The sequence below is a fragment of the Pteropus vampyrus genome, unplaced genomic scaffold (genome assembly GCF_000151845.1).
Source record: "Pteropus vampyrus isolate Shadow unplaced genomic scaffold, Pvam_2.0 Scaffold294, whole genome shotgun sequence".
In the NCBI taxonomy this organism is placed as follows: Eukaryota; Metazoa; Chordata; class Mammalia; order Chiroptera; family Pteropodidae; genus Pteropus; species Pteropus vampyrus.
The window spans coordinates 2,021,072-2,042,108 of record NW_011889075.1 but is presented as its reverse complement, the minus strand read 5'-3'; the positions used below and the strand labels follow the sequence as shown (position 1 = coordinate 2,042,108).

Below are 21,037 nucleotides of genomic sequence, written 5' to 3'. Positions count from 1 at the left end.
TGTAACAGTTCCAAACAATAATGAGTTGAATTCCTTGTAACAGTAGTTGTCTGCCCTTTGTCCGTGTGTTATAGAGGCCCACCATATCTTTTCTCTTGTGATTCTTAGGACTGTTCCTCAAGAGCTTAGCTGGATATCTGATGAGGTAGTGGGGAGGCCACTGTCCTCATAGGCAGGACAGGATTTCCATGTAGTGCTTACGTGAGATGCAGGCTCACCTACTTGCTGTACTCGATCTACATTGTTATATTACATAGTAGAATGAGATGATATCAAAAGTGAACATGTAATGACAATGCACATTAACATTCTCATAGCAATGATTAGAGAAGCTGACGCCTCATTTCTACATTTTATCATTAGGGATTGTTATCTGATGTTTCAGTGTGTCCATTGTATGGATATACCACATTTTTAGTAAATGACTAACGCTGCTATGAACATTTATATACAAATTTTTGAGTGGACGTGTTTTCATTTGTCTTAAAACTGACCCTTTTTGATTCTCTAACTCACCAAAAAAGGCTTCTTATTTCTTGATTGGCTGGAAGTTGGGTAGCATTTTTTTCCTAGAGAAATCTTCATTACTTTTTAATAGTTCCTGATTTGGCAGTGTTTTGATATTGTGAACCATTGAGTTATACATACATTTAAGAAGTTTAAAAAGAAAATGGTATTTGATTACACTGTTTCCTAGAGATGTTCACAAATGATAATTTGAACCATTTCTTAAATATGTTATTTTTGTTACTTTCAAAGTAAAGGTTATAAATAAAATAACAGTGTAGTCTCTGGAATCATAATTCCTGGTTTTGAATGTCTTTTCTGCCATTTACTATGCTCTGTGACTTTGGGCAAATAACTTTTAAATTTTTTGTTAACTGATAATGGTACTTTATACAAACTAGTTTATTTAAAGATGAAATGAAATCATGTACAGCACTAAAGCACTTAACTTGGTATACAATAAGAACTCACTAAGCGGTAGCTGATAGTAGAAGTCATGGTTATAGTAATATTGGTAATAGAGTACTCTGAACAGCCAGGCGGATTTCAAGTTATCAGGCATAATAGGAGTATTATCCAGGACTTTTTGCGTCTTCTTAGAAAAGGCATTAAAGCGCAAACCATCTTAGAAACCATATGAAGAAGAGCATTCATTTGGATGAGTAGAGTATGAACCCAGGTTATTGTAAATTTTGAAGAAAGGATAGATGCAAGCTAGGGGCAAGGGTTGTGGTAGCCACCTTTGACTTAAAAACATTTCTTCATAGGAGCTTGCTCTTCCATTTGAAATTAAGGCAGAGTGGGGGCTGGCAGAAACAAAGTTTTCTTCTAACTTTGTTTTCTTCTCTTTCTCCTTGAAATAATTATTTTCCAGTATTGGTTTTTCAATCCCATAACTTTTATTTATTAATGCATGACCTTCATCAAGTTTCAGTTTTCTCATTTACAAACAGGAAATGGGTTTCTTTCCGACTATAAAATTATGCTTTCATAATATTGTTCTGTCCATTTGGGTTTTCTCTAATTACCAGTAGAGGGAGTTTGCCTCATATTTTTTCCTAGTAAATACAAGTTTTCAGTTACACAGGAATGAAAATTCATTGGTGTGTACTTGATAGTATACATTTTTCACATGTAAATTAATTCATCTCGCCTTAGTTGATCATTTATATTTTTTATATCTTAATCTTAGGTATAGCTGTTTATCAAAAATTACTTTTCATTTTACACATATGTATCTTAAAACTATTGAAATTAAGATTTAATTAAAGGTAATTTATTTTGTTCATTAGACCAGTAAATTTTAATTGTTAGATTTCTTTTGTTTACCTAGTCCACAAACCTAAATAATACTAAAGAAATATAAAGTAGTGTATATTAGTGCAGCTCTCTGTTAGAAGTGTATCAACTCTGAATACAAAATGTTAATTTTTAAGGCCCTTTGAGTTCTAATTATGCCTTCAAATGGTATGTGAAAGATTCTGAAGTTTAGTCAAGATGTAGTTCTTACTAATAAACTTTGATAACGATTATTTAATGATATATAATTAAGCAAGGTTTTACAACTTTTGTCTTTTAATACCAGATGAATTTATAATATTCCCATTTGGAACTGAGTCTGTTTGTTATGACTAGGTATAGAATCTTTATAAATCACATTTTAAATTTGAGGACAAAGAAATATATTTTGGTATATTGATAACATCATCAGTAAAAATATTGATAGAACTAGTTGCTGGGAGTATAAAGAAGTAAAACATGCCTTTGGAGCTTTGAATATACATATGAAAGCTACTTTTGCACTTAAATAATTTGTAAAGAGCATTTTAAAGTTTGGTTTTTCAGTTTCAAAAATGCTTTATTTTGCTTTTGTCCACAAATTCATTATAAATGTTTCATAATTATGAGTTGCATAGTAATAATTGAATTTTATTCATACCACGGAGATTATTAATTAATCAAAGCATACTGTGGGATCCTTTTATGACATATTTTTTCTCTTTATCAAGATTAGAACCAGGTAGAAAATCTTAAGTATTCCTGGTGCCAGTCGTTTCCTTTGTATCATGCAAAGGGGTTGGTGGATTTGCTTAGTCAGGAGAGCACTGCATTATTAGAGGGAAAATGTGTTTAACAGGTTCCAGCTTCCCAGGGCTAGTCAAACTTGGAATAAACTGCTGAAAAAATTCACCAATTCCCTTGGCTGGCAGCTATAAATTTTGTTGTAAGAAGTGGAAATAGTGTGGCTGATAGGTCAGATTTTGCTAAATGCTTTATTTAAACTTCTTTTTGAAAGTACAGAATGTAAAGTTTAATATACAAATAAAAGCTTTAGGCATATTACATATGGAACATCATGCTAAAAGTATGTCCACAATTCTGAATTCTGACATGTTGCATTTGTTTATTTTTCAGTTTTGTAATGAAGTTGAAGATTTATCTTTTACATTTCAATATTATTTTCTCACTATATATTATGTAATAGCTCTTTAAAAGATATGAACACTGTGTGGACTGATGTCCTACAATCACACATTCAGTACAAGGAAGGAATTTTAAACATTTCAAAGCTACATTACTAGAATGTTAAATTTAATAGTATCAACAAAAAGAGATACAAAGACAAATACTGTGAAGCTTTGTATTGGTGTTTGGATGTGAAAGTTAAATCGTAGCTGTCACTTTATAGGTAACCACAGATATATTAATCAACATGTCACTTCAGTATGTTTGCAAACAGAAATAAAGCTATGACTTGTATTTTCATACTGCAATTTATATGATGGAAGTTTTGGTAGATAATTATAAAGTCCAAATTGATATTCAGAAATGATATTGAATCATTATGTCATTTCTGAATTTATACAAAAAGTCAAATTTGCAGGGCTGTGTTTTAGTGGAGAGTTCCCTGGACAAGGTTGTAAGTGAAAAGAGCTGGACTAATATTTGTGTTAGTCAGTAAAATGAATAGGTATACCAGATGAGCTATAATAACTTTTTTAACGTGAACATTTTAAAACATTTTTAGTGTAGTGATATCCGAGTAAGTTATGCTATAGTAGCTGCAAATAATTTGATTTTTTTCTTTTTTACAGTTTGAATTATTTTACAGCCAGCATTTCAGTGGAAGGAAACTTACGTGGTTACATTATCTCTGTACAGGTAAAATGCATTTAATTATATCTACTTTAATGAAATTTACCAGCTATGATTATGTTAATAATTTAGAAAGAGGTTTCCTACAGCATAAATGTGTTTTTTTCTAATGATAATTTTTAACATTTTCTCCTCCATCTACCTTTAATGCTTACCGTTAAAAAACTAATAATGAAAATAAAGTGCAGTACCTTTTAATAGTATTTTATAACAGCTACTTATATAATTACTGCTTAAGAAATTTTCTCAATTTTATAATAATTAATTACATTTCTGTAAAAAAACCCATTTCTTATAACATTAGAAATTTTATTTAGAAACCTAGATATAGTGAGTCAAATAATCCAAGAAACCTGTTCTCTCTAAATATGCCAGATATCATCAGGAATTTCATTAAGTATTGTAGCATTCTAAGGAGACATAGCCATTTGATTTTTATTTGTGGTACTATAGTGATCTGCAACAGTAAATGCTTTTTTTAGAATGTCCCCCTTAATTTTCAGTAGTTTCCAATTTTAGGAAAGTTTAATCAGAATCTAATCATTTCCTTTGCTTTCTGGAATAGTGGGGGCCACTGTTATTATTATAGTTATTATTAGGTAGGATTAACACCTGAATAATTATAGACTTTGTGCAATTGCTCTAAATTGCCTGAAGATGTTAGCCAAACCAAACACTCAGTTTTCTCTACATATGCTTTGAAAAGTACAGCGAGTCAGCTTTTCTTTTGTACATTAACATGTATATGTTAATATATCTTAGAGATGGTACAACAAAATCTGATCAGTTGCCATAAACTTTAATAGGAAGTCTTTCTATTCACTTAACCTAAGAGAAATTTCATCTAATTCCTCTTAAGTGTCATGTATTTGACTACTTGACATTTGTAATATGATATCTCATTGTGTTAGTAATACATATTCATAATAATTTTTAAAAGTTTATCTTTATTTGAGCAAGTTGGACATTTTAATTTTTTCAATAGTTCGTGAAATAGACATGTTTATTGATATTTTTAATAAGTGGTCACTTAGTTGTTGCCTTTAATTTTACATCTGTTGTGAATATTTTTCTATTCTCGTTTAGTAAATACAATTGATTTTAAGGAAAAAAAAATTGCTGGACCAGTATTTTAGATAACTAAAAAAGCTAGTATATCTTAATATACTGAATTTAATTTTCTTTTACTTCACATCTGTCTTGAGTTTAAACTGTCTTGGTTATTCTCATTACTTCAGTAATAATTAAACTATCTCCTAAAGTAATTTTAATGAGGGTGTTTGGCAGCTAGTTGTATATAGAAATGAAAAAACTATGTACATATTTCTTGCCATTGGAATTTGGCTAGATAACTGTTAACAATAACATCTCAATAGGAACAAGCACAACTTTCTTTTTCTGTTTTTGAGCTATGCTAAATTCTCAAGCTCGTCCATATGAACAAGATTTTTGGAGCTCTTTTGTTTGTTTGTTTTGTCTTGTTTTAGTGTTATGTGTTTGTATCTTAATTAAAACCAAATAATTCTTTCTTTGGAAAAAAAGATGTTACCCTTGTAAATTTATTTATTGTCTTGAACCACTGAAGGCACGGAAAAAAATCTATGACTTATCAGTGAAACCACTGGCTAAAGTTTTGTTTTTTATTTATTCATTTATTCACTTAAAAGGTTCTCAGACACCATCCATAAATAAGATATATGTTCTGGAGTGCCCACATTTGTCAGAAGGCTCCAGGGGTCCTTTAAAACCTTGGCTCTGATACTGGACTGATCACTCAAGAGTTCTGATTCCTGAGAACTCCGATCATTTGTACTTATATATATATTCAAAATTACTCTTTCCCAGTCCATTTCCACATTCCCAGATATTTCTCTGTTATAAGCCAAAAGTCTTCACAGATTGTTGGAGATGGGTTATAAAATGGTATTTAAAGGAATTTAGAATCAGAAAACATAGCCTACTAGCTGTGTAAACTTGAGCAAATTAACTTCTCTGAGCTTTTCTCCTCATCCTTTATCTTTGTAAAATTCATTCATCAACTCAAAGACCATTTTCTGTCTTCTAAGTACTTCTGAATGCCAAGTGGACAAAGACTCAGCCCTCAAAAAGCTCACATCTAGGAGGAGGACAACAAGGAAATAATTACAGTACAATGTTTTTAATATAATGGAAAGGCAAGCGCAGGGTTTACGTATCACATAGAATGGTAGTGGCAAACAGCTACTGGCGAGAGAAGGCTTCCAGGGAGATAACATCTAAACTTGGTTTTCAAGAATGGGTATAACTTAGCCAAGATAGGCAAAGAAGACTGCTGAGAGTGTATTACCAATAGAGATAAGAATTCTAAGAATTAAGCAATCTATGATATTAAATGTGACAGTTACTGAATGAGAGAAAGGTGAAAATTCCATTGGATTTATGACTAAGACACTGGATAGAATTATTCTGGGAGAACAACTTGATGAAGAGATACACATAACAGAACCTGGAAACTGTTACATTGTATATAAATAAGTTTCATTTGTGGCAGAGCAGGAAGTTGCAGGAATCCAGGTCAGTTGCTGAGAGATAAGTTTAGAAATGATGAACTCAAGGGAGATAACACTTCATTAGAAAATACACAGACATGTAGCTAATACATAGATAATATGCATGTTAAGGTCACGTTAGCACTTAGTGAACTGTAAATCATTATATAAGTATTGGTAGTTACTATTTGCCAAAATGAAAGTTTCATCTTATTGTTTCACATACCTTAAAAGTGATTCTTTGTATCACTGACTGAATTCTTCTCATTACTGATTTCAAGTACTTCAGCTAAAATGGTGAGGGGTTTTAATATAATCTAGTGTCTAGCCCATATTCCGATTTTCCTGATGGTTCCCAGTAACTTTGATTGATGCCTGTTTTAAAAGAATCAAAGATCACTAATTGTGTTTGGCTCTTGTGTCTTCCCACTTCCTTTCCCCACCATCTACCCTTTCCTCTACTTTAACCCTCTGGACAATCTTTTTTGAAAAGAGCAGGCCAGTTGTCTTGTAGAATATCCAGCATTCTGTGTTTGTCAGATTTTATTTGTTTCTATTTCCTATATTTTCTGTAAAGTAGAAATTAGGTCCAAAAGTTTGATTATTTTCAGATTAAATACTATTGGCAAGAACACTCCTTAGGTGGGCCTCTGTTCTTCATCATGTTACAACAAAGGATATATAAAAGATTGTCCCACTATTAGCAACACTAAAGGTGGTCACTTGGTTAAGGTGATGACCTTCAGATACCTCCATTGTAAAGATACTCTTTCCCCTTTTCAATTAGCAGATGATCTGAGGGCTGATACTTAAGTCTCAGATGAATGCCCTTTTTGAGGAACAACTTTACCTAATGGTTTTAGCATCCACTGATGATCCTTGCTTGAATCAATAATTTCATTACTATCATTTATTCAACAATTAGTAGCTGACATTCTTCTGTAAAGAGAACTTTCCTTTAGTGACTATGGCGCTAACAGGTAATGGGGGACTGGGTAGGGTAACCTGGATGAAATTTAGGAGCGTTCTAACCAGTCCTTATCTCCTTTAGTTGTAAATGCCACTTGAATTATGATTGGCTTATTTCTTAAAGTATGTATGTATCAGAATGTTTTATTCTAGTTAGGAGTTTCTTAGGGTTTGTCAACTTATTCTGCAAGTTGACCTCTTTTGTCATTTTCCTTTTCTGTTTACATAGCAGTAATTAAGTGAATCATTCAAATTTGGGATTTCCTTTTCTGTTCCACATGTTCCTCCACCTTTTTACCAGTCTTTTCAGCTGTGAGCTGACCGATAAAAGCATGATGCGGAAAAAAGAAGTCCATGTATCTCGACCCTGATAAGTTATTGAAAAAATAGCAAGAAAAAGGTGTAATACAAAACTCAATAGTTTGCCTCCTTTTAAAGGTTGCAGAATATACTTAATAATAAGTAAGCGATACTTGAACTCCTTACTTACACCGTCTCCTCATGCTTTCTGGGTTCTGGTTGTGTGGCAGAAGACTCATTCTGTTTCCAAACCCACAGCAGCATATTACACCGTCAAGGGACATGCTGGCTGACGGTCTCATTTAACCATTAAGGTGCTTGATACATTATTTTATACTTGTTTCTGGTATTTGATTAATGATATAACAGTATATGTGATTTTTTTGCATATCACCACAGTTCTCAAACTTAAATGTTGACAAGAGCCCTTCAAGTACTCTTTATACTAATTGTTAGTAGTACACAACTAATGATATTTTTTTACTTAAACTCTTTGTGTGAATTGAATATTCTAATTACTGTATTAAATCTCTTTTCATTAAAATTCAGAGGTTAGGAAATTTTTCTCTTAATGTTTCCAAATAATTTTGAAAAATATATCTGAATATCGGTTTTTCTGAACTAAGTCAGGGTATAATGAAAGTTGAAATAGGTATCTGTGTGGTGATAATAAATTGGAGAATAGAATTATATTCTTTAAAATATTTATTTAGGTGACATTGGTTAACGAAATCCAGTAAGTTTCAGATGTACAATTTAACAGTAAGGCATATATATATCTTGTATTGCATTGTGTTAAAATCTTGAATTACTTACTGAATAAAGAAACACAAAATCTTGGTCAGAGTTACTAATTACTCCTAACAGGGAGAATACAGTCTGTGGGATAAATGTTCATGTGAAGTTCAGCTTCCTTAAATTTAAATATAGAGTTCTAAAACCAAATCTCTCACTGAGTGAGTTTATAATCCATTAAGTCAAATAGTGCAGGCTCTTTGTGTGTGTATGTGTGAGAGAGAATGAGAGAGAGAGAGAGAGACAGAGACAGACAGACTCAGAGAGAGACAAGGACAGAGGGACAGAAAGACGGAGGAGGGAGAGAGGGATAGGTGGGTGGGGTGAGGAGAAATACAATCACTGAATCACAACTTTCTGCTTTAGGAAGCAGTTCTTTGACTTACATTAATTTTTTTAACATGTTACAGAGTGCACACAGATTTGTCATACAGTTTGTTATAAGCCTTTCAGTGTGTTCTCTCCCTGAGATTTTGCAGAACTGTAGTTTGCCTTTACTCGCTATATCTTTTATAGCTCTTAGGGTAGTGTAGAGTGTAGGGCATTTTTATTCTACTGTTTTTAACAAAATTATGAATCTGTTTGTCTCTCCTCTCATTCCTGGCTGCTCCTAGAAAATTGATGGGAAGGAAAATGTTATTTTAATAATTTTGGCAGAAATTGCAATTGAGTTGAACTGCTGGGTAGCCATTTCCTGTATGTTTATAGACCTCCCTGGCTGATTGACCCATACCTGGGACAGGCCAAATGAGATAGCACATGAAGCAGTTGCTGGTAGCAAGCCAATACCCTCTCCTCTTTGTCCATTTTTCCATGGATCCCCACCTGTCTTACAGTTTTTTTCTGCCTTCCAGTGACTATTTAAAGACATTGTTTAAACCTACTGATAGAGTTGATAGCTTACCTGTGATTTATACTACATACTCAAAACTAATAGCCTTTCCTCAACCCCCCGTGCCTCCACCCCACCTTTGCCAAACAAACAAAATGATTACATTGCCAGCAGGAATGGTTTTCCAACAACTTAACAATTCTTTACTTCAGGAGAAAATATCAGAAATAAACAATTATTCAGGTAGTTTTGAAATGTTTCTTTGAATGATCAGTTTGTCACAATTTTGTTTTAATTGTAGGTGAAGTTAAAATGAACTATTTGGGCAAACCATATGTAGCCATGGTTACAACATACCAAATGGCAGTTCTTCTAGCCTTTAACAACAGTGAAACTGTCAGCTATAAAGAGCTTCAAGACAGCACTCAGATGAATGAAAAGGAACTGACAAAAACAATCAAATCATTACTTGATGTGAAAATGATTAACCATGATTCAGAAAAGGTATGAGAATTTAAAGGAACTTAAGCATCGTAAACATTAAAGCTTTTTCGTGGGATGTTCAGTTTTAAAAGTGACATTATAATTGTTAATGCCCTTGTAACTTTGGAAAGCACTTGAATCAGCTTCCTTACTGCCAGCTCCTTAGAGCTGTGAACTTGAGGAGGAGTCACAGAGAAGTCTATGTAAGTTGGTGCCTATATACCCTTTATAGTTTGCTTTTATTTGTCCTGTACTATGACAGTTTCCTGAATTGCCATTGGGAATATTCTGATAAATTGAGGTTTAAAACTGTAGCCTATCATAAATATTTTTGGTTTCTTTTTTTCATGTGTTTAGTTAATATTTAACTATATGATATGGTTCTGTAGAAGGAAATGACAGCCTATCGATATCTATATGCATATTTAACATGTGTAACTTTGTCCCAAATGCTCTTAGTCTCATGTCCCTTAATTTCAGGACTCATATATTTTTAATATTTGTCACAGGAATCACAAGCCAATAGTATCTTCCTCTTTTTCTTCATAACTTTCTAGTAATAAGTTTTTGTTGTTATAGTATATCTTGGATATTTAAATGGTTAAAGCAGATGTGGGTTGAATCTCCTGCTTCAAATTATTGTGCCTATAAGAAAAAATTTTTGTAAATGATGTTTCATTTTTATTTTGGTAAAGTTAATAGCCTACAGCTTATTTCTCTCAATTCAGTTTGCTAAAATCCCTAAGATTATGACATTTTGTAGCCTGTAATTGAACAGCTCTAAATGGCATATATTCAGAAATTCAAATCAGGCTTTTTTTAATTTTCAGAAATTAATTTTTTTGACTTTACAACCTTAACAAAATATTAATATTCTTAATATTTTAATCAAGGCAATTATGATTTAAAATTTAAGCTTAAAACTTAAAATTATTTATTTTTTAAATTAAATTTATTGGATTGGCATTGGTTAATAAAATTATATAGGTTCAAGTGTACAATTCAGTACTACATCATCTGTTTATTGCATTGTCAGATTCAGTACTACATCATCTGTTTATTGCATTGTCAGATTCAGTACTACATCATCTGTTTATTGCATTGCAAAGTCAGATCTACTTTCGTCAGCATATATTTGACCCCCTTTACCCTTTAAGTTAAAGTGTTTAAGAAGTTATATATTTTTCTAAAACATCTTATTTTTGCTGCCCAGAAATATGCAAAATAAATATAGGTTGTTTGTTTGCACATTAAATTTTAATTATGAATCTACCAGTTCCTTAGAACTTTGTAGATTGTTATTGAGAATGAGTCTATCTTCCAAGTACTTCTTGATTCTGCTGATGGAGAAATTCCACTATATGATATGAGTGGCTTTCTTAAGCCTGATAGAGAATTTATGATTCCAAAAACTGGCTTAAAAACTTTCACTTGAGAAAAGGCTACTTGCTCTTGGCCGAGTGAATAAAACATGAATCACACCAGAGTCTTGGAGAAATGATGCTTGTGTGCCACTGGAAATAGCTTGCTTCTACAGTCATGTTATTTATAATTGGTATTTTGGTATTGCAGCATTAAAAAAATACTTGATTCAGTTTTTCAAAATGGGGTGATGGAAAAATGAAGAGATTGGTATTTCACAAAAATCTTAAATTTTGTTAGGCCAATGAGCTTGACTCTTTTGTCTTTTCTAAAGGTAATATATATAATAGTTGGGCCAGAAAATAGCTTATTTATTTAATCTAAACTGATTAAAATTTTATCAAGTATAAAATTAGAAAAGAATCGTTTTCTGTTTGACAGAGGACAATTATTTTTCTCTTAAATAATCTTTATAATGAAAAAGATTATGAGAATTCAGGGTTTTTTACTTGGTTAGTATTTAATTTCATAAAATGTTACAGCAAATGCATTCTTATGTAATAATTTTATTTTTTTGTAAATATAAATGGATTATTTTTTATCGTAGGAAGATATCGATGCAGAATCTTCATTTTCATTAAATATGAACTTCAGCAGTAAAAGAACAAAATTTAAAATTACTACATCGATGCAGAAAGACACACCACAGGTAAGTGCTATTCAATGTCACTTCTTTTGGAAATATTTAAGCATTGTACTTTGCAAGTGGTAGCATTGAGATGTTGCAAAACTTTGTACATCAAAATTAATAATATGCATCTTTTCCGGTTTATTCTTTGCATTTACTGATCTTACAAACAAAACCTCTGCCGGTATTTTAGGTTTAAAAACAGTAGTATCATGGGTATCTAAGAAAAAGGGTGTTGCAATTCAGTCATACTTGCTCTTAAGCTATATTAAAATGTACTGCTCTGCTTTGCATCTTTCTAAAAATTCCTACCTTGAATAGTAATATAATCTCTTGTATTTTTCATTTGTAAAATAGGAGAAAGTTTTACAACGCATTTCTTTCAAAGAAAAATTCTTAAAAATGCTTCTCAGACTTTCATGTGTAAATGAACCACCTGGGGATCTTTTTCAAACACAAATTGTGATCTAGTAGGTATGGAGTGGGATCTAGACTACCAGATGGGCCAGTTTGCACAGTAAACGTGTACTGTTGATTCTTTTAACTTAGCAGTGGTTATTGCTTTATTCTGGGATAACCTACCTGTTCATGTCACTAGTTTTCCCGTTTGCCACCTATGTCCCACTCTGTCCCAGGCTTAGGACAGGATGTGGATGTATGTAAGCTGTCAGGCCCTCTCCAGGAACTTAATCTCCCATGGGGAGAAGAATGTTAATTAATTGCTATTAAATATGAACCCTAAAATGTTTGAGATTTTATTTATCTCTAGACTAATGAATAATAATTTGTAATATATGGGTTGTATTTTATCTTTGAAAAGCTGTTATGTGACCCCTATTATATGCTATCACCTGCTTGCATGTCTTGCTTCTGCTGTCTCCTTGAGCGCCGTGGAGATATGCCCTTTCTAGCCCATCCCTCCTGGCTTCTCTGCCTGAGAAGAACCCTCCACAACTCTAAGCCTTGAAGCCTGATCCATAATGCACTTGGAGCCAATTACTAAAGCATCTAAAAGCATTGTGATGTAGAGTCTGTACTCAATGAAATGACAACAGTCTTGACAATTTATTGTTCCGTGTCATTTAAGTTCTACTTTATTACCTATTTTCACTGAATACAGTTTACAATAGTATTAATTTTTTAAATAACCTTCCAATTTTAACCCAGCAAGTTATATACAACTCACTGTAGATATTCTTTTGGTAATTGTTATGTGATATTGGGCACATAATAACTGTAATTTGATGCTCAGTATAGATTGATAATTTATTTATACTCACTGATAAAATGAATTAAGAACAAATTTTATGATTTAATGTCTTTTTAACCGACCCCCTTCTCCCACCCCTCATAAAACAGGAAATGGAACAGACTAGAAGTGCTGTAGATGAGGACCGGAAAATGTATCTCCAAGCTGCTATAGTTCGTATCATGAAAGCACGAAAAGTACTTCGGCATAATGCTCTTATTCAAGAGGTAAAAGGGGGAAAAGTCCTCAAGACTTCTTGGGGTACAGGGTACTACCAATGTACAGTTTAGGAATGTTTCTTTGTAAAGACGATACAGAAATAGTATGATTCCTAAATACCATAAAGAAATGCTTTATTATTTATTGGGAACAATACTCACTAATTATTTTAATATTCAATTCAGATTTGCTTTGGCTTGAGTTTAGAAGTCTGAACTTTACCAATTTATTGAATCTTTTCTCCAGTTATTAAAATATTCATGTATTCTTTAAGTACATGATCGTCTACCACATGATAGAGTACTGTGCTTATCATTGCGGATTTAATGCAGAGCAAAAGCAAGATGGGGTCCTGGCCTTTTGGAGTTCACAGTGTAATAGAGAATAGCTACATTATTGAAATAATATGCAAGTAAATATAAAATTAGTCACATGCACTATAAAAAGGCATAAAGCACTGTGATGCTGCGGAAGGCTTTCTTGAGAAAGTGTCACCTCAGCTGAGAGCTGAGTTGAGTAGGGGTTATATGGAGGCATGAGGCTGCGTGAGTATTTGGATAGGTTAGTTTATAGTTTAATTTAGTAATGTATGAATATTAGATTTTGCTATATCTATGTTCTATATTTTAATTCCTTCACAACATAAACATTAGGCTTTTTCTATACTTTGCATAAAAGATTCTTTTCGGTCATCATGTCAAAATCGACCTAATGCTTTCTCTTTACTCGTGCACTGCCCTGAGTTTAAAAATTTTAATATTGTTATGGTACTCACTTACTTGATATATCATATTCATCCATTTAAGAAGGTTTTATTTGATTAAATTAATATAATTTAATAATTATTGAGTATATTTTTCCTATATGGAGTAGATATGTTTGATGAAATCTCAGTAAATTTGGGGTACTTTTATAGCTGATTTGTTAAAAGTAATTATTTATAACTAATTGATTAGCAGTAGTTTGACATCCATGTCTCTTATACACAGGTGATTAGCCAGTCAAGAGCTAGGTTTAATCCTAGTATCAGCATGATTAAGAAGTGTATTGAAGTGCTGATAGACAAACAGTACATTGAACGCAGCCAAGCATCAGCAGATGAATACAGTTACGTAGCGTGATGTCGCTCTCCTGTGTGAGTGTGAGAAGATCATTGCCATCACCATTTGGCGTGTTCCTGTGGGAAAAAGCAGGCCTGTGCCTCCATAATTTGGTCATTTGGCAGCCCCTGTTTTTCTGCTGTTTACAACATCACCAGTGCCACGTCATGAGCGTCAGAGAAAATGCCTAGAGATATTTCAAGCTCATGTCATTATGACATTTCTTAAAACTTTATTAAAAGAATGAGTGAAGTATTGCTGACATGTGGAAATTTGGTTGGGTACCATGCTTTTTCTCCCCTTCACGTTTGCAGTTGATGTGTTTTTTTTTTAATGTATCTTAAAGGACATAAAATAAAAACTTAAATATTGTAATATGACAGATAACCTTAATAATTGTATCTACATTAAAATGACAAACATGATATTGCTGCTTGTCAAATAAAAAAATAAAGAAGTAGAATGCCTTTTTTATGTGGATGAAGTGTCACACTAAATAATATATATATAAATGTTCATGAGTGATCAGAGCAGCTTTAGTTGCATTTTTATCTGAATGGTTTAATTCACTTGTACTCCTACTTAAATCCTACTGAAAATGTCTAGATTATTGTTCTTGAATACATAAAAATGCATTTAGCATAAAGAATGTTTTCTTTTTAAGGATTAGAACTACATTGGATATGAGCATTTTGAATATTGAGGATTTAATTCCATCAAGACTTTTTGGTGATGTGATATACCACAGAAACAGAGTATAAGGGGAATATGTGGTGACTTTAAATCTGGCATAGAAAGAGCATTTCACTCAAAAGTTATCTTTCTTCTGTTTTCATAATACATTAATTCTAATACAGATTACTGCCCCCAGCTCCGTTGCCTTCCCCTCTACCTTTCTGAGTTGTAGGGGATCCTGTGATACCTGTCTATCCCTTCTATACCTCTACCTACCTAATACCCTTATACCCCTCTAACATTTTATAAGTCACAGTATTTTTAGCAATGCATAACTTAAAACCTTTTTTAAAAAATATAGTATTTTACTTGAGGTGCCATTTATATAGAGATATGAAATTTCATTATTTTGTTTATTAAATATGTCAACAGCAGTATTAGAATACTCTGGCCTGTTATCATATTTTTTATCTATTTACCCTACCTCCCCCACCACCATAATACATACACACAATTTTTTTTAAGCTGGAATCTTTTAAAGTATATTCTACATAAATCATTTCACTTAAAATACTTTAGTTTATGTCTAACAGTTAAGGCCTTTTCAAAAAAAGTAAAAAACAACATTACACCTTACAAATAAACCGTAATTAATACCATCTAATATGTAGTCTATATTCAAATTTCTCCTATTATTATAAAAATGGCTTTTACAGTTGGTTTCTTCAGTTGCACCTTTCCTAACTCGTCTCTTAAGTGTTTAAAATACCTGAGCTTATAATGACTCATTTTACCTTTCTAGAGAGGAAATAATGGCAAACCATATAATGTACATTTCACTGTCAAAAAACAAATCTTTGTTTTGATAACTTGTTGATAAAGTTTTCCAAATTGATTCCTTTTTTCTTAAATATCTATAAATGTTAAATCAAGTCTTATCCCGGTATCTAATTGTCAAGAAAATATATTGAAAAATGGACAGAATACCTGTGCTGAGGTCTACAGACGTGACTGTCAGGTTTTCATCACATCATTTTCCCATTTTATCTGAAAGGAAATGTATTAAAGATACGCTTGTGCATGAAAAGAGGACAGATGCATTTAACCAAGTCACCATCCCAAAAGGGAACAGTGTTTAGAATGAACTTTAGGCCATCATTCTCAAGTTACATCAGGTAGTTGAAATCATTACTACAGGAGACCTGAGCACACAGCTCAGAGTAGGTCGTACAACACCTAGTACTTGTGGGCAGAATGAGTCAGAGCTTCAAATGGAAAGAAGAGGAAGGAAAGGAGAGGGTTCTTTGTGCTTTATCTCAGAAAACCAAAAATAATGTGAGCAGAACTTTCAGAGGTTTTAAAAAATGTATTAATAATGAAGGAGTTAACATGTCTGAGCCTGTGATACAATTTACAGCCAGATAGCATGCAGCTCTGGTCAATACTCCATCCTTTCTCTTTGAAACCAGTTATTTTAATTGCTACCATAGGTACAGGCTTATTCTAGAGTTTAATCCAATATTTTATGACAGTTTACTTTAATGTAAACAAAAGAGTAGATACTCTGAGGTTTGTGTTTTACTTTATGTATAACTTAGTATACCTATAGGATTTTGTAACCTGTATATCCTCTAGTTCTATAAAATTTCTGTTAATTTTTTGAACCTTTATTGAGTACAGACTGACAGGTGCTTCCACATATGTTGTTTTGTTTGATCAGATAATCTTGTTAACTAGGCAATGTTCCTCTCTTTCATAGATGAGGAAACTAGATGAGAGGAGTTTTTCAGGAATCATTGCCAGAAACTGCAGAACTTGAATTTAATCCTAGTCAAAGCTGTGGACCAAATAAATGCAGTCTTTCTATATATAGTATAACCTGTAAGACATAGAAATAACTTCATTTTATATGTTAAGAATAGTTTTTCCTGACTTTTCAGGGGGAAAAAATGTGTTCTTATTAAATAATTTGTGATAATAAACTTCATATTTTTGTTTTCTTAAAATACTTAAGATGTAAATATACATGGTTAAATGACATGACTCGCAGCTGATTCATGGCAAAGGGTACTTGTGAATTTAATATTTTACATTCACATGTACAACTATAGAACATTTATTTCAAATATATATACTTAATGCAAATCTGTTTTCAGTTAAAATTTTTTGAGCTATGTAGTAACAATGGATGATTTATTGCGCTCTTAATTTTTGGTTCCTAGGACAAATTCTTAGTTGAGCAAGATCAGTGTAAATATGTGAACTTCTAAAATACTAATCCTATAGACTATTGTGTGTGGGCCATAGCTAAGTGAGTGAAAATTAGTATGGAGAGGCCCACTGGTAGAACATTGGTATGTTAATGAATCATATCTAAGGCTTAATTAAGCAATTAAATTAGGCAATCCTTATATAAAACATATAACTCATAGGCTAGAATTCATTAAAGGTAGGATTCACTGATGGAGAAAAATAATTTTCATATGCAAAGACTGTACTACCTAGGGAATTCTAAGGCTTTTTCCTTCCCCAGCCCTCCATCCATAACTCAGATGATTCACTTTTTTTTTTTTTTTTTGTCATCTAACAAACTGGTGCCAGGGTATTGTGTGGGTACAATTGCTGCAATGAAAAGCCAAAAAGATACAATCTGTGCCCACATAAAGCTTTTAGACTTGTCACAGTCATAAATGTCATTCCAAATGTCAGTATTTATGAAGGGAAATCCTGGGTATTCTGAGGAAGGTTGCATAAGACAGGATAAAAGGACAGAAAACGAAGGCAGGAGAGCATATTCTAAACACAAATAACAGCAAAGATCCAGAAGTAAGCGGCAGCCAGGAATTAAGAATCCAAAAACCTTTATGGCCGAATTATGTGGACTTCTGCAGGGGAGTTATATTTGCATAAAAAAATTGATGTTTTTTTAACAGGTGGTAGGTGCATGAATATTCATTTTATGCTTTATAGTGTACACATTTACATATTTTTTCTTTGATATTTTTTAACTATGTCATACTATTTGTAAATTTTAGTGGAAGATAGATAACCAGCATTAGATGAAGATCAGACTCTAGAGGCCAGTTATGGATATGTGGGGTTAGACCTTGATAGGAGGTGAGCGGGTACATGAGTGGCAGTGGCGATCCTGGAGGGATAAGGTAGATCAAATTGACATGGCTTAATAATGGATTGGAATGTATTGTGTGAATGAGGAAAGGGTTGAGTTAAAGATGACACCAATATTTGTCTTATACAACTAATGCCACTCGGTGAGTGAGGGGAACCCTGGCTGAGGATGAGCGTGGAGAAGGAACATATGGGCTTGGTTGCAGACACCTTGCAATTGATGTGCTTTTGAGATAACTGAGTGGAGCAGGAGGTGTCTGATCTCTACTGGATAGATGCTCCAATCGTGAATCTTAGAAACCAATCCATAGAGGCTTTTTAATCCATCTCATTTCTCTGATCCTGTAGCCTGTGAATTAATGTTCAGATTAAATGCAATTAGAAAAATTTTCTACCACATGAATATATTACATACATTTTAAGTCATAAACATAAAAATGAAAGAGATGAGAATGTTTAGTTGTTTACACATATTCTAGGATTTGTCTTCCTAGAACTCTAGTGGGTATCTTTGTCAGCCCACTTTGAGACAAGGGCACATATGTAGAAGTTGGGTAAGTGAGCCAAAAGGAAATCTGTCATCTGATTATCTCTTATATTCACAAATCTTTGTCAACTACTAGTTAAATATTGCCCTTCAGGGAGAAATACATCCTTGTTTTTTATTTTCCTGACAAGTATAACGATACCATTTATCAGCAAAAGGAAGGAACCTTGGAAACCAACTTGTGGAAAAGAATTTGAGTAAGAAAGGGAATGTTTTTTAAGATTTTGTTCAATAGTGTTTCCTTTTTCCTCATTGTTTACTATTTATAGTTGCAGTAATTGAGAATTACAGCCTGTGTTGAAGTTAGTGCTCTTGGGGAGAGGTAAAATTACTGGGTTGCTAATTTTATCCTCTATGGCCAGATCAATAATTTCCTTGAAAGAGCTTTGATGCTGCAGGAAAAAGATGTAAATTTTCTGTGACTTTGTTAACCAGCCTGTTTAGGTGTCAACTAGCTTGTGGGATTACCCCTAGGATAGCACTCAATCTTTCTTATGCCAAGAGGCTCAGCCTCTTAAAGTGGGCGTTTTTGTTTGTCTTCTACAGAGGAAAGGACAGAAGTGATAAGCAAAGAGCTACTTTTTTGTTTTCTAATTTTATTTTTTATTTATTTTTAAATTAAGTTTATTGATATAACATTGGTTAATACAATTATATAATTTTCAAGTGTACATTATCATTTGACATCTGTATATTCTATTGTGTGTTTACAACCCAAAGTCCAGTTTCCCTCAGCTACCATATATTTGATCTGCGTTACCCACTTCACCCTCCCCCTAACCTCTTATATTTGACCCCCTTTACACTGTCTACCTCTGCTCTCCTCCCCCACCTCCTACCCTCTGGTAATCACTACTCTATAGTCCATGCCAATGAGTCTTTGTCCTGTTCCTTTGTTGCTTTTAGGTTTATATCCCACATATAAGTGATATGAGATTTTCAACTTTTTATGTCTGGCTTATTTCTCTTAGCATGATTATCTCGAGGTCCATGTTGTTGCAAATGGTAGTATTTCATCTTTACTTATGACTGAGTAATATTCCATTGTAGATATGTCCCACAGCTTCTTTAGCCAATCATCTATCATAGGACACTTCGGTTGCTTCCATGTCCTGGCCACTGTGAATAATGCTACTATGAACATCGGTGTGCAAATATCTTTACGGATATGAGTTTTCAAGTCTTTGGGGTAAATACCCAGTAGAGGGATTGCTGGATCATACGGTAGACCAAGTCTTAGTTTTAAGGAACCTCCATACTGTTTTCCATAGTGGCTGTACCAATTTGCAGTCCCACCAGTAGTGTATAAGGGTTCCTTTTTCTCTGTATCCTCTCCGTATCGTTATTACTTGTCTTGTTGATTATAGCTATTCTAACAGGTGTGAGATGGTATCTCATTGTGGTTTTGATTTGCATTTTTCTAATAGCTAGCGATGTCGAGCATCTTTTCAAATATTTCTTGGCCATTTGTATGTCCTCTAGGGAGAACCGTCTGTTCAGGTCCTCTGCCCATTTTTTGACTGGATCATTTGTGTTTTTTGTTGTTATTGAGTTGTATGAGTTTTTTGTATATTTTGGATATTAGGCCCTTATCGGAGGCGTTGCTTGCAAATGTATTTTCCCATTTGGATGGTTATCACTTTATTTTGTTGATGGTTTCTTTTGCTGAGCAGAAGCTTTTAGTTTGATGTAGTCCCATTCATTTTTTTACTTCCCTTGCTTTTGAGGTTAAATTCATAAAATCCTCTTTAAGTCCAAGGTCCTTGAGTTTAGTTCCTATGTTTGCTTCTATGCATTTTATTGTTTCAGGTCTTATATTCAGGTTCTTAATCCATTTTGAGTTAATTTGGGTGTGTGGTGATAGACAACAGTCTAGTTTCATTCTTTTGCAGGTGGCTTTCCAGTTTTCCCAGCACCATTGATTGAAGAGGCTTTCCTTTCTCCACTGTATGTTTTTGACTTTTTTGTCGAAAATTATTTGCCCATATAAATATGGGTTTACTTCTGGGCTCTCAGTTCTGTTCTACCGATCTGTGTGTCTGTTTTGCTGCCAATACCATGCAGTTTTTATTATTGTTGCTTTCTAGTATAATTTGAAGTCAAGCAGCGTGATGCCTCTAGCCTCGTTATTTTTTCTCAGGATGGCTTTGGCAATTCAGAGTCTTTTGTGCTAACATACAAATCTGATGATTTTTTGTTCTGTTTCTTTAAAAAATTCCAATGGGATTTTGATGGGGATTGCATTAAATCTGTATAATGCTTTAGGTAATATGGTCATTTTGACTATGCTGATTCTTCCAATCTAAAAACATGGAATATATTTCCATTTCTTTGTATCTTCTGCAATTTCTTTTAACAGTCTTGTAGTTTTCATTATATAGGTCCTTCACATGTTTCGTTAGATTTATTCATAGGTATTTTATTCTTTTTGTTGCAATCGCGAAAGGAATTATTTTTTCCATTTCTTTTTCTGACACTTTGTTGTTAGAGTATAGTAA

The 21,037-nt window shown here is 33.0% G+C and overlaps 1 protein-coding gene across 6 annotated transcripts in view; it reads left to right on the top strand.

Annotated features, from left to right (window-relative positions):
- CUL2 (cullin 2) overlaps positions 1-14,666 on the top strand; it is a 96,560-nt gene extending 81,894 nt beyond the window's left edge. For 4 of the 6 annotated variants that reach the window (XM_023521120.1, XM_023521119.1, XM_023521118.1 and 1 more), the window contains exons 19-23: positions 3,603-3,669; positions 9,389-9,591; positions 11,540-11,641; positions 12,980-13,096; positions 14,078-14,666. In XM_023521120.1, coding sequence (XP_023376888.1) covers positions 3,603-3,669; positions 9,389-9,591; positions 11,540-11,641; positions 12,980-13,096; positions 14,078-14,209 — 621 coding nt within the window. In that variant the 3' untranslated portion in view covers positions 14,210-14,666. The remainder of the gene's footprint in view (positions 1-3,602; positions 3,670-9,388; positions 9,592-11,539; positions 11,642-12,979; positions 13,097-14,077) is intronic. The other 2 variants (XM_011376325.2, XM_011376326.2) reach the window with 2 other exon arrangements.
- Positions 14,667-21,037: the final 6,371 nt, after the last annotated feature.